The 12,337-nt window shown below is 48.3% G+C and overlaps 1 protein-coding gene across 1 annotated transcript in view; it reads right to left on the minus strand.

Moving 5' to 3' along the window:
* The window catches only part of INTS3 (integrator complex subunit 3), a 30,946-nt gene continuing 18,609 nt past the window's right edge, over positions 1-12,337 (minus strand). Inside the window, exons 17-30 of the mRNA XM_060694279.2 lie at positions 11,111-11,165; positions 10,755-10,858; positions 9,955-9,999; positions 9,081-9,200; positions 8,806-8,959; positions 7,912-7,980; positions 7,199-7,274; positions 6,802-6,915; positions 6,165-6,213; positions 5,609-5,776; positions 3,591-3,691; positions 2,012-2,084; positions 1,733-1,892; positions 1-479 (exon numbers count right to left, since the gene is read on the minus strand). Of these exons, the coding sequence (XP_060550262.2) occupies positions 402-479; positions 1,733-1,892; positions 2,012-2,084; positions 3,591-3,691; positions 5,609-5,776; positions 6,165-6,213; positions 6,802-6,915; positions 7,199-7,274; positions 7,912-7,980; positions 8,806-8,959; positions 9,081-9,200; positions 9,955-9,999; positions 10,755-10,858; positions 11,111-11,165 (1,366 nt within the window). The 3' untranslated portion in view covers positions 1-401. The remainder of the gene's footprint in view (positions 480-1,732; positions 1,893-2,011; positions 2,085-3,590; positions 3,692-5,608; positions 5,777-6,164; positions 6,214-6,801; positions 6,916-7,198; positions 7,275-7,911; positions 7,981-8,805; positions 8,960-9,080; positions 9,201-9,954; positions 10,000-10,754; positions 10,859-11,110; positions 11,166-12,337) is intronic.

Raw genomic sequence — 12,337 nt, forward strand, 5'->3', positions numbered from 1 at the left:
GCAGTTCACAGGTTTATTTACATCCCGAAAAAAAATTGCTTGATCTGGTTTGTGGATTTTGGCCTCCTTCCCTTCGTCGCTGCTGGTGCCGCCCCACAGCTTGGGGGGGGGGGGTGAGGGGGCACAGCAATGGTGGAGCAACACCCCCCCACCCCGAGGACCCATCGCTGGGGGGGGGGAACAACATCCCTCCGCAGCCTCGTCCGTCCGTCCTCCGGCGGTTTGTGTTCGCCTGGCCGGATCTGATTCGATCTGGGGGGCCGGGGGGGGGGCGCGTGGCTGGGCAGTCCCTTGCCCCGAAGGGCGGCTTTGAGGGGGTGGGTGAGGAGATGGCGCAGAGGTGGGTCCCCGCCATCGGGACACCCCACCCCCCCCCACGGCCACCGCCCCCCCCCCACCGCTCAGTCGCTGTCTGAGCCGACAGCCGAGGATCCTTTCCGCTTTCGCTTGGTGGGTTTCGGTTTGGCGTCTTCCTCTTCCTGGAGGGAGGGGGAAAGAAAAGGAGAGGGGGGGGAATAAACCTAGATGGAAGGGGAGAGGGTGTCTCTGTGGGCGTGTCACTTTGCAGCCCCCCCCCTCCCCAAAATCTCAGCTTCACAAGGAGAAGAACGACAGGGCAAATTGGATAGGACAATCTCCTCTCCTGCTGTCTTGTCTATTGATTTGTCTTCTAATCCTTCTTTCTTTCTTTCTTCCTTTCCTACCTGCCTACCTTCCCTCCTTCTATCCCTCCATCTCTTCTCTATTCCTTCCTTCCTTCTTTCTTTTCTTCCCTCTCCCTTCCTTTCTTCCTTCCTCCTTCCCTCCCTCTATTCCTTCTTTCCTTTCTTCCTTTCCTACCTACCTCTTCCCTCCTTCTGTCCCTCCATCTCTTCTCTCTTCCTTCCTTCCTTCTTTCCTTTCCCCTCCACTATTTCCTTGCCTCCTTCACTTTCATTATCAACCCTGTTTTCTCCTTCCTTCCTTTCCTTTCTTCCCTCTCCCTTCATTCCTCCTTCCTTCTCTCTTCCTTCCTTCTTTCCTTTCCCCTCCACTACTTCCTTGCCTCCTTCACTTTCATTATCAACCGTTTTCTCCTTCCTTCCTTTCCTTTCTTCCCTCTCCCTTCCTTCCTCCTTCCTTCTCTCTTCCTTCCTTCCTTCTTTCCTTTCCCCTCCACTACTTCCTTGCCTCCTTCACTTTCATTACCAACCCTGTTTTCTCCTTCCTTCCTTTCCTTTCTTCCCTCTCCCTTCCTTCCTTCCTCCTTCCTTCTCTCTTCCTTTCTTCTTTCCTTTCCCCTCCGTTACTTCCTTGCCTCCTTCACTTTCATTACCAACCCTGTTTTCTCCTTCCTTCCTTTCCTTTCTTCCCTCTCCCTTTCTTCCTTCCTCCTTCCTTCTCTCTTCCTTCCTTTCCTTTCCCCTCCGTTACTTCCTTGCCTCCTTCACTTTCATTACCAACCCTGTTTTCTCCTTCCTTCCTTTCCTTTCTTCCCTCTCCCTTCCTTCCTTCCTCCTTCCTTCTGTCCATCTCTTCTCCCTCCCTTCCCTTCCCATCCTTCTATTCCTTCCTTTCCTCCTCCCCCTCTTTTCCAAGGGTCTTTTGAGTTCCCAGCACCAAAGGCTGAAGCCCTTCCCGTTTCCTTCTCCCCCCCCCATCGCCTCCCCACCAGCCCCTCCTCCCTGCTCTCTTCAGGTAGGGGCTGTGCCCCTGCTGCCCCCACCCCACCCCACGTGCCCCCCCCACTCACCGAGGCGCTGCTGGAGGCCGACTCCTCCTCGTTGTTGGGGGGCTGCTGGGCCGCGTTCTTCCGGCTGCGGGGGCTGGAGAGGGCCGCCTTCCGTCGGCTCTTGGGAAGCTTGCTGGACGAGTCTTCGTACTCCTCGGCCAGGGAGAAGAGGTCGCTGAACCTTTTGGGGGTGAAAGGGGGGGGGGAAAGGAGAGAGAAAAGGGTCGTGGGGGTGAGGCCTTCCCCAGAGTTTCTGCCCCCCACCCACCCACCCAAAAAACCCCTCCGGCTCTTACTCACTTCATTTTGTGGGCTTCGTCACAGCTGCACTGGACGTGCTGCAAAGACTGAAGGATTGGGGGCTGGCTGAAAACTGGAAGGAAAAAAGGGGGGGGGTCGTGAGAAGGGAGGGGGGCTTAGAATGTGGTCCTTGGGGGAAAGTTGGGGGGGTCATTAAAAAAAATGGGGGGTTATTGGAAGAGCAACTAGGACGACGGAGGGCCTGGAGACGAAAACAGGCGAAGAAAGAAAAGTTGCAGGATTTGAGTCTAGAGAAGAGAAGGGGATTAAGGGGGGAGGTGATGGGGGGGGGTCCCAATATTTTGGGGTGGGGGGGCTGCCCCAAAGAGGAGTGGGGGGGTGGGGTCAACCTGTCCTCCAAAGAAGAAGAAGAAGAAGAAGGGGGTCAAACTATTATTCTCTCTTGTCTTCTGGTTCTGAAGACGGAAGAAGGAGAAGGAGAAGGAGGAACGGATGGAAACGCATCAAGGAGAGAAAACCGGTTTAGAGAATAAGGAGGAGTTTCCTGACAGGGAGGACGATTTCACCAGTGGAACTGCCCGCCACCGGAAGTTGTGGGCGCTCCATCACTGGAGATTTGGACAAGCCGCTTGTCTGAAACGGTAGAGGGGTCCTTCTGCTTGAGGAGAAGGATGGACTAGAAGACCTCCAAGGTCCCTTCCAACTATGCTTTTTTTTTTTGGTTATTTTATTCTTGTCATTCTGCTATTCCTTTTCTTTCCTTCCTTCCCTTCCAAGCTTCCTTCCTTCCCTCCTTCTTACTTCCTTCCCATCCACCTATTTATCTATTTAGTCTCCTTCCTTCATTCCTTCCTCCCTCCCTCCCTCCCCATCCACCTATTTATCTTATCGAACCATCTTCCTTCCTTCCTTCCCTCCCTTCCTTCCTTCTTCCCTTCCTTCCTTTCCCTCCTTCCTTCTTCCCTCCCTCCCTCTCTTCCTCCTTCCCTCCTTCCCTCCTTTCCCTCCTTCCTTCCTTCCCTCCCTCCCTTCCTTCTTCCCTTCCTTCCTTTCCCTCCTTCCTTCTTCCCTCCCTCCCTCCTTCTCTTCCTCCTTCCCTCCTTCCTTCCTTTCCCTCCTTCCTTCTTCCCTCCCTCCCTCTCTTCCTCCTTCCCTCCTTTCCCTCCTTCCTTCCTTCCCTCCCTCCCTCCTTCCTTTCCCTGCTTTCTTCCTTCCTTCCCTCCTTCCTTCCTTCCTTCCCTCCCTCCTTCTCTTCCTCCTTCCCTCTTCCTTCCTTCTCTTCCTCCTACCCTCCTTCCTTCCTTCCCCTGCTTCCTTCCCTCCCTCCCTCCCTTCCCCATCACTGGAGGCTTTTAAGAGGAGACTGGGCATCCTTTTGTCTGAAATGTTATTGCAGTGGGGTTGGACTAGAAGACCTCCAAGGCCCCTTCCAACTCTATTCTGGTTTGAGTATCGATTGGAGAGGCATTGGGGTGTCCCTGCCATGAACCCCTCTTTTTTCCAGGGGGGGGGAAAGGGTAGGATTGCAGAAACCCCCTCCCCCCCAGAACAGCATCTGCCCCCCCCAAAACCCCAAAGCCTGTACGTGCCCCCCCTCCCCCCCCCAGCCACAACCTACAGCTCTGCTTGGTGTTGGTCAGATTCAGGCGGAGGTTATCCAGATGTTCCAGGATCTGCTCCAAGGTCAGCTGGGCAAGTTTGCTGCTGGAGCTGCGGAGGCTGAGAGCAGAGGGAGAGGAGGGGGGGGTGGTTAGGGGCACCTGGGAAGCGCCTCCCCACCCCCCCACCCCTTTTTAAACTGATCCCTGCCAAGGGTTAAAAAGTTTTGGCATTCCCCCCCCCCTCTTCTTTGCATCCCTCCTCCCCCCCTTCCTGGCTTTCTGGATTCTTGTTTAGAGAGAGAGAGAGATGTGATTTTAGGAAAGAAAAAGAAAAATTGGAAAGGAATAAAAAGCAGGAGAAGTTTGGGGGGGGGAAAAGAAAAAAGAAAAGCAAGGGAACAAAATAGTAAGCAAAAAAGGGGGCAAACCCCCCCCCCAAGATTAAATATACATAGATGATGAGAGGGGCTGGGAGGATAGGTATAGACAGATAAAGATGATCGATGATAGATAACAGATAGAAAGGAAGGTGGAAAGAAAGAAGAAAAAAAGAAGGAAGGAAAGGAAAGGAAAGGAGGGAGGGAGGAAGAAAAAAGAGAAGGAAAAAACAAAAGAAAGAAAGAAAAAGAAAGAGGGAGGGAGGGCGAGAAGGAAGGAAGGAAGGAAGGGGAAGAGGAGGAAAAGGAAAAGGGAAAGGGAAAAAGTTATAAAATTGCTTCTAATAGTAAGTAAGTGACAATACTAGAAAGAAAAAGAGAAGAGAAAAAAAGGCAATTTTTGCCCCACTGGAAAATAAACATTTACCAGTAGAGGTCCCTGCTGCTCTTTAAAAACTTTAAATCTTTAAAAATTAAAAAAAATAGATAGATGATATAGATAGATGACATACATACATACAGAGAGAGATGAGATGAGATAGAGATAGACAGATAGATGATGGTAGATAGAGTGATATAGATATATAAAGATATATAAATAAATTTAAAAATGCCAGATTCTAAGTTTAAAATTTTATTGATAGAGATAGATAGATGATAGAGATCTAGATGGATAGATGATAGATAGAAACGATAGATAGAAATGATAGATAGATAGATAGATGATAGATAGATAGATAGATAGATAGATAGATAGATAGATAGATAGATAGATAGATAGATAGTAGGTAGGTAGATGATAGAGTAATACAGATATATAAAGATATATAAATAAATTTTAAAATGCCAGATTCTAAGTTTAAAATGTTATTAATAGAGATAGATAGCTAAGTAGAAATAATGGATGGATGGATGGATGGATGGATGGATAGAGTGATATAGATATATAAAGATATATAAATAAATTTTAAAATGCCAGATTCTAAGTTTAAAATTTTATTGATAGAGATAGATAGATGATAGAGATCTAGATGGATAGATGATAGATAGAAATGATAGAAATGATAGAAATGATAGATAGATAGATAGATAGATAGATAGATAGATAGATAGATAGATAGATAGATAGATAGATAGATAGTAGGTAGGTAGATGATAGAGTAATATAGATATATAAAGATATATAAATAAATTTAAAAATGCCAGATTCTAATTTAAAATGTTATTAATAGAGATAGATAGCTAAGTAGAAATAATGGATGGATGGATGGATGGATGGATAGAGTGATATAGATATATAAAGATATATAAATAAATTTTAAAATGCCAGATTCTAAGTTTAAAATTTTATTGATAGAGATAGATGATAGAGATCTAGATGGATAGATGATAGATAGAAATGATATAGATAGATAGATAGATAGATAGATAGATAGATAGATAGATAGATAGATAGTAGGTAGGTAGATGATAGAGTAATATAGATATATAAAGATATATAAATAAATTAAAAAATGCCAGATTCTAAGTTTCAAATGTTATTGATAGAGAATGATAAGATGATAGAGAGATATTATAAGATATCTCTATTACAATACTAGAGACAGAGATATATAATTAAATTTTAAACGGCCTCGGCCTCTTCCCCGCCATCTCACCTCTGGCGTTTCCGGGGGAGGCTGTTATTCTTGATCAGGAGGGATTTGATGTGCTCAATCAGGTGATTCTCGTGTTTGATGCACCAGTGCCGGAGGATGCTGGTGGTGAACTGGTCATCCGGGTGACACGGCCGGCTCAGCACCATTTTCACCATTTCTTCCGTCGGCCTGCGGCAAAAGCAAAAGCTTTAATGAGAGTTTCCAGCCCCTCCCCCCCAAGGAGACAAGCAAAGGGGGATGGATTGGTGGTTGGGGGGGGAGAAGGTAAAAAAAAATGTTGGCAATTTGGACTTCAACTCCCAGAATCCCCCCAACCCAGGAAGGGAGGGAGGGGGAGGGAGAGGGAGGGAGGGAGGGAGAGAGAGAGAGAGAGAGAAAGAAAGAAAGAAAAAGAAAGAAAGAAAGAAAGACAGAAAGACAGACGGACTATAGTAAGTCGAACACTAGTTAGACAAGAAAAAAGTCTCAATTCCGCTAGGAAAAAAACAGATTATTTGCCCATTTCTCTCCAGCTGCAGGAAGAAATAGCACCAAACAAATCATTTTAAATACGTACTTTTCCCTTCTCAGTTGCAAAAGTAAGCAGGACAGAGCCTCGGGGTGTTCTGTAAAGGCAAAAAAAAAAAAGCAATTTTTTATTTAGCAAAAAGCAATTTTTTTCCCTTAATTTTTAATCCATGCACAGCCCTATCCAGGCCAAGTCAAAGCCGTGGAAATATTTTTATTTTTTTCTGGCTTCTTGAAAGCGAATGAATAAAAATAAAATAAATAAACCTGCATACAGAAAAAAAAAAAAAACAGGTCAGGAAAGAGAAACTGAATTTAAATCCTCGAGAGGTTCACTTTGTCTACACACACGCAGGAGGTCCTCGCCTTACGACCGTAACCGAGCTTGGGGTGACGGTCGCAAGTCGAGGAAGGAAGGCATCAAACAACTGGATTTTGCAACGTTTTTTAAAAAAATTGCAAACGCCACCATCATTAAGCCAATCCGATTTCCCCCCAATGCGTATTATTATTATTATTATTATTATTATTATTATTATTATTATTATTATTATTTTGGCAGAAATCGGAAGCCAACACTAGAAACTGTCCAAAAAAAAAAGGTTGCAAATTTAAATATATTTTTTCCCCCTCCCCTTTGCTGGGCTGGAGATTGGCGGCCCCCGGGCATCCGTAAGGGAGCTCACCTTTGTATTTGAGGTGCTGAAGGATGGGGATGATGGTTTCTAGGGGAATGTTGTGCGCCAGAAAAAGCTGCCAGGTGCAATATTGCTCAAAGGTTTCCCACTCCAAGCTCTGAACTGGAGGGAGAAAAGGGGGGGGGGAAAAAGAAACAGAAAGGAAGCCGAGTTGATAAAGACACAATTCAACACAAAACACCATAATCCCCACCTCCCGTGTGCTGACCCCGGCACCCGACAGGATCTTGGCCCCACCCTTCCTGGGCCAAGGAAGGACTGCAGAGGATTCTGGGAGTTGAAATCCAAACGGGTGACATCAATCTCATCCTTGGCCGAGATCGCTCCCGCCGGCCACTTGGGAAAAAAAGCCAATGCCGTTCCGGATAGCCGCGATTCAACTCACTCAGAATATTAAGGACCGAATCTTTCCGGAACATCACTAAATTCCCCATCATGACGTGACACACCAGTTCCTGGAGCTGAAAGAAAGAAAGAAAAAGAAAGGAAGGAAGGGGGAGAGAGAGAGAGAGAGAGAGAGAGAGAGAGAGAGAGAGAGAGAAAGAAAGAAAGAAAGAAAGAAAGAAAGAAAGAAAGAAAGAAAGAAAGAAAGAGAAAGAAAAAGAAAGGAAGGAAGGAAGGAAGGAAGGAAGGAAAAAGAAAGGAAGGAAGGAAGGAGAAAGAAAGAAAAGAAAGAAAGGAAGGAAGGAATAGAAAGAAGGAAGGAAAGAACGAAAGGAAGGAAGGAAGGAAGGAAGGAAAGGAGAAAGAAAGAAAGAAAGGAGAAAGAAAGAAAGAAAGAAGAAAGAAAGAGGAAGGAAGGAAGGAAGGAAGGAAGGAAGGAAGGAAGGAAAGGAAGGAAGGAAGGAGAAAGAAAAAGGAAGGAAGGAAAGAAGGAAGGAAGAAGAAAGAAAGAAAGAGAGAAAGAAAGAAAGAAAATGCACCAAGGGTGACAAAGAAGCCAAGCCAGGATGGGTTTTGTAGTGTTTAAATCAACAGCCTGGTTCTCCGCCCCTTGGCTTCGTTGTCCCTGCCCGGTTTGGGATGAAGGTCTCCTCTTTGGGGGAGCAGGGGGTCTCCCTCTCTTCTTTTCTGGTTGTGGGTCTGTGTGGATCTTACCTGCGCCGAGTCGATGACGGCGACAATCATGTTTAACAGCTCCCCACTTCGGAGGGTCTCGTCGGGGAACTGGGAGGGAAGAGAAGGGAAAGGAGGGAGAATGAGAGCGGAGACCACCAAGGCTCTTGATGGGGGGAAGGAAATAAGAAATAAATCTTCCATTGTAGAAAAATTCTGTATTTTGGGGGGCAGGGAGGGAGGGAGGGGGGACAGGGTGCTGTTCCCTGGTTTTGGAGACCAAAGGATGTTTTATTTTCTTAAGAGGAGGAGGAGGAAGAGGAAGGAGGAGATGAAGGAAGAAGAGGAGGAAGGCAAAAAATGGAGGAGGGGGAAGAAGATGGCCAGGGAAAGCAAGAGGAAGGGAGGGAGGGGCAGGAGGACAAGGACTATGAGGAGGAGGAGGAAGGAAAGAAGAAGGAGGAAGAGGAGGAAGAAAGAAGGAAAAGGAGATGGAAGAAGGGAGGAAGGAGGAGGAGAAAAGAAAAGGAGGGAGGAGGAGGAGAAAGGAAAGGAAGGGAGGAAGAGGGAAGAAAGAATGAAAAGAAAGGAGAAGGAAGGAAGGAAGGAAGGAGGAGGAGGAAGAGGGACGGAAGAAGGAAAAGGAGATGGAAGAAGGAAGAAAGAAGGAGGAGGAGAAGAAAAGAAGAAGAAGAAGAGGAGGAGGGGAGGAGGAGGAGGAGAAAAGAAGAAGAAGGAGAAAGGAAAGAAGGGGAAGGAAGAGGGAAGGAAGAAGGAAAAGAAGGAGGAAGAAAGAAAGAAAGAAAGAAAGAAAGAAAGAAAGAAGACCCCCACCCAACAGCCTTCCCCTGCCTCCCTTCCAAAGAAGGGCGTCCCTCTCGCCCTCCTTGGAGTATGTGCGTCTGTGTGTGTACGGGGGGGGGGGGGTGTCCTCACCTCCGTGTAGATGGAAGGCGTGAGGTAGCAGAGGAGCCGGATGTCGTCCTCCTGGCAGGCCTTCATGTCCATCATCAGGCAGGTGTGGAGGTCGCCCAGTTGGGTCGCCTGAGCGAAGGACTCGTACAGGTTCATCTTCCCGGCGGCCGCTTTGCTAAAGTGGGGGGGGGGGGTGGGGAGTGGGAGTTTGACTCGCGGACCCTCGCTCTCCCTTGCTTCGGAGGGCAAGGGTCCCCCCCCCAACCCACCCTTCCCCCCCCCCGTAGCCCCCTCACCTGGCTTTTAAGTAGTAGAGAAGGTGGTACCCAATCTTGGGCTGCTTCTGATACAGCTCCGAGAGGAGATCCAGCAGGACCGAGAAGCTGCTATTGTCCTCCTGCATCTGGCAGAGGTTCCTGAAAACGGGGGACGGGACGGGGGGACGGGGGGGAGAGAGTTAAGCAGCAGGCGCGGGGTCACACACGCGTGGAAACCCCGGGGTCACACGGACGTCCTCCCGCAAGGTTCGGACACGGAAGGGAGGGAGGAGGACGGGAGGAACAGAGAGGGTTCAGGACAGGGAGAGACGCTTTTGGGGTAGGGGTTCAGTGGCCTAGAAACCAGGAGACGGTGAGCTCTAGTTCTGCCTTAGGCGCGAAAAGCTGGCTGGGGGACTCTGGGTCGATCACCAGGAGACGGGGAGCTCTAGTCCCGTCTTAGCCATGAAAGCCAGCAGGGACTCAGAACCAATCACTAGGAGACTGGGAGTTCTAGTCCTGCGTTAGGCATGAAAGCCAGCTGGGTGACTTTGGGCCAATTACTAGGAGACTGGGAGTTCTAGTCCCGCCTTAGCCATGAAAGCCAGCTGGGTGACTTTGGGCCAGTTACTAGGAGACTGGGAATTCTAGTCCTGCGTTAGGCATGAAAGCCAGCTGGGTGACTTTGGGCCAATTACTAGGATACTGGGAGTTCTAGTCCTGCGTTAGGCACGAAAGCCAGCTGGGTGACTTTGGGCCAATCCTTCTCCCTCAGCCCAGCCCAGCCCAGCCCACCTCACAGGGCTGTTGTTGTGGGGAAAATAGGAGGAGGGAGGTGTGTTTGGATCTGTTCACCGCCTTGAGTTACTTATAAAGTACAGGATAACAATGAAGGAAGGAACAGGAGACCTACCTAAATATTAAGTAAAGCGGCTTTCCTACAGATTCTTCCAGAGACCTGTGCAAAAATATATAAAAAAAGAGAGAAACGCTAAATTCGCACATGCCACGGAACCATCTTTCAATCTGTGTGGGGTTTTTGGACTAAACAAGCCAGGTTTCCTCTTGGCTTATTCTCACAAAAATCAACAGCACGAGCGGCAAGACAGAGGATCGATTATCCCGCACGAGCATAGACGGAGGATCGACTGTCCCGTATGAGCAGATAGAGGATCGACTATCCCGTACGAGCAAATAGACGGAGGATCGACTATCCCGTACGAGCAAATAGACGGAGGATCGACTATCCCGTACAAGCAAATAAGACGGAGGATCGACTGTCCCGTATGAGCAGATAGAGGATCTACTGTCCCGTATTAGCAGATAGAGGATCGAATATCCCGTACGAGCAAATAGACGGAGGATCTACTATCCCGTACGAGCAAATAGATGGAGGATCGACTATCCCATACGAGCAAAGACGGAGGATCGACTGTCCCGTATGAGCAGATAGAGGATCGAATATCCCGTACAAGCAAATAGACGGAGGATCGACTATCCCGTACGAGCAAATAGATGGAGGATCGACTATCCCGTACGAGCAAATAGACGGAGGATCGACTGTCCCGTATGAGCAAATAGACGGAGAATCGACTATCCCGTACGAGCAAATAGATTGGAGGATCGACTGTCCCTTATGAGAAGACAGAAGATCGACTATTCCATACAAACAGTTAGACGGAGGATCAACTATTCCGTTCCCCGTGCGCTTACTCTTCTGTGATTTCTTCGGGCAAAACCTCCCCGCGGAAATGAGCTTTGAACAGCTCCTGTAAGCAGGACGCCAGAACCGAGAGCTGCTCCTGATCAAAATCCTCCTGGAAAAGAGAGTGTGACAACGACAGTGAGCGTGCGAAGAGATTCAAGAATCCGGGACGGGAGGGAAGAACGGTGTCGCATGATTGGGAAACGCACCACGAAAGGAACATCCTAGGCCATAAGGCAGGGAGATTTACTTCGAGGTCGGCTTGCGCTGCGTTTCTCTAAGGCTGGGGCTGATGCGGGGGCCTCCGGCCTCAAATTCACACCCACACACAAAATCCATGCAAATCCAGAAACCAGCTGTTTACCTCCAAGACTTGATCCACAATTTCCTGCATGGCTTCACACTGCGCTTCGGTATCGCTGCAGCCCGAGGGGGGGGGGGGGAGAAAAGAAGGAAATTCAAATTAAAGAGAGGAAAAGACATAGGTTGTGTGGCTGTTTGTGTGTGAGTGTGTGTGTGTGTGTGAGTGAGAGACAGTGTTATATATAAGGTATGAAAAAAGCATTTATTACAAGTCTCTTAACTAGGGAAAATTACAGCCAGCAGCTTGGCGATCCAAGGGCCAGCCATAGCAGGAATCCTGGTTTCACGGCAGGAATCTTGGTTTCATAGCAGGAATCCTGATTTCTCAGCAGGAATCCTGGTTTCCACTGCAGGAATCCTGGTTTCTCGGCAGGAAACCTGATTTCACTGCAGGAATCCTGGTTTCCACACCAAGAATCCTGGTTTCCACTGCAGGAATCCTGATTTCACTGCAGGAATCCTGGTTTCCACAACAAGAATCCTGGTTTCCACTGCAGGAATCCTGATTTCACTGCAGGAATCCTGATTTCACTGCAGGAATCCTGGTTTCCACAACAAGAATCCTGGTTTCACTGCAGGAATCCTGGTTTCCACAGCAGGAATCCTGGTTTCTCAGCAGGAATCCTGGTTTCACTGCAGGAATCCTGGTTTCCACTGCAGGAATCCTGATTTTACTGCAGGCATCCTAGTTTCACGGCAGGAATCCTGGTTTCCACAACAGGAATCCTGGTTTCCACTGCAGGAATCCTGATTTCACTGCAGGAATCCTGGTTTCCACTGCAGGAATCCTGATTTCACTGCAGGAATCCTGGTTTCTACAGCAGGAATCCTGGTTTCCACAGCAGGAATCCTGATTTCACTGCAGGAATCCTGATTTCACTGCAGGAATCCTGGTTTCCACAACAAGAATCCTGGTTTCCACTGCAGGAATCCTGGTTTCACTTCAGGAATCCTGGTTTCCACAGCAGGAATCCTGGTTTCTCGGCAGGAATCCTGGTTTCTCAGCAGGAATCCTGGTTTCCACAGCAGGAATCCTGGTTTAATCAAGCTTCCCCTGTCTCCCCCCCTTCCCCAGATTCTCATTCTGCAGAGCCTTTGCAAAACAAGTCTATTAAACCGTTCTTAGTCATGACAAGCTGAATTAATGGAGGCGCTGGGTCAAAAGGCCCCCACATACCCCCACCCTTCCAAAAACAGGGAAAGTTGCAAAACTCCAGGCTGGATTCCA

This window comes from Pantherophis guttatus, chromosome 18, assembly GCF_059756535.1.
Source record: "Pantherophis guttatus breed Tessera chromosome 18, ASM5975653v1, whole genome shotgun sequence".
NCBI lineage: Eukaryota > Metazoa > Chordata > Lepidosauria > Squamata > Colubridae > Pantherophis > Pantherophis guttatus.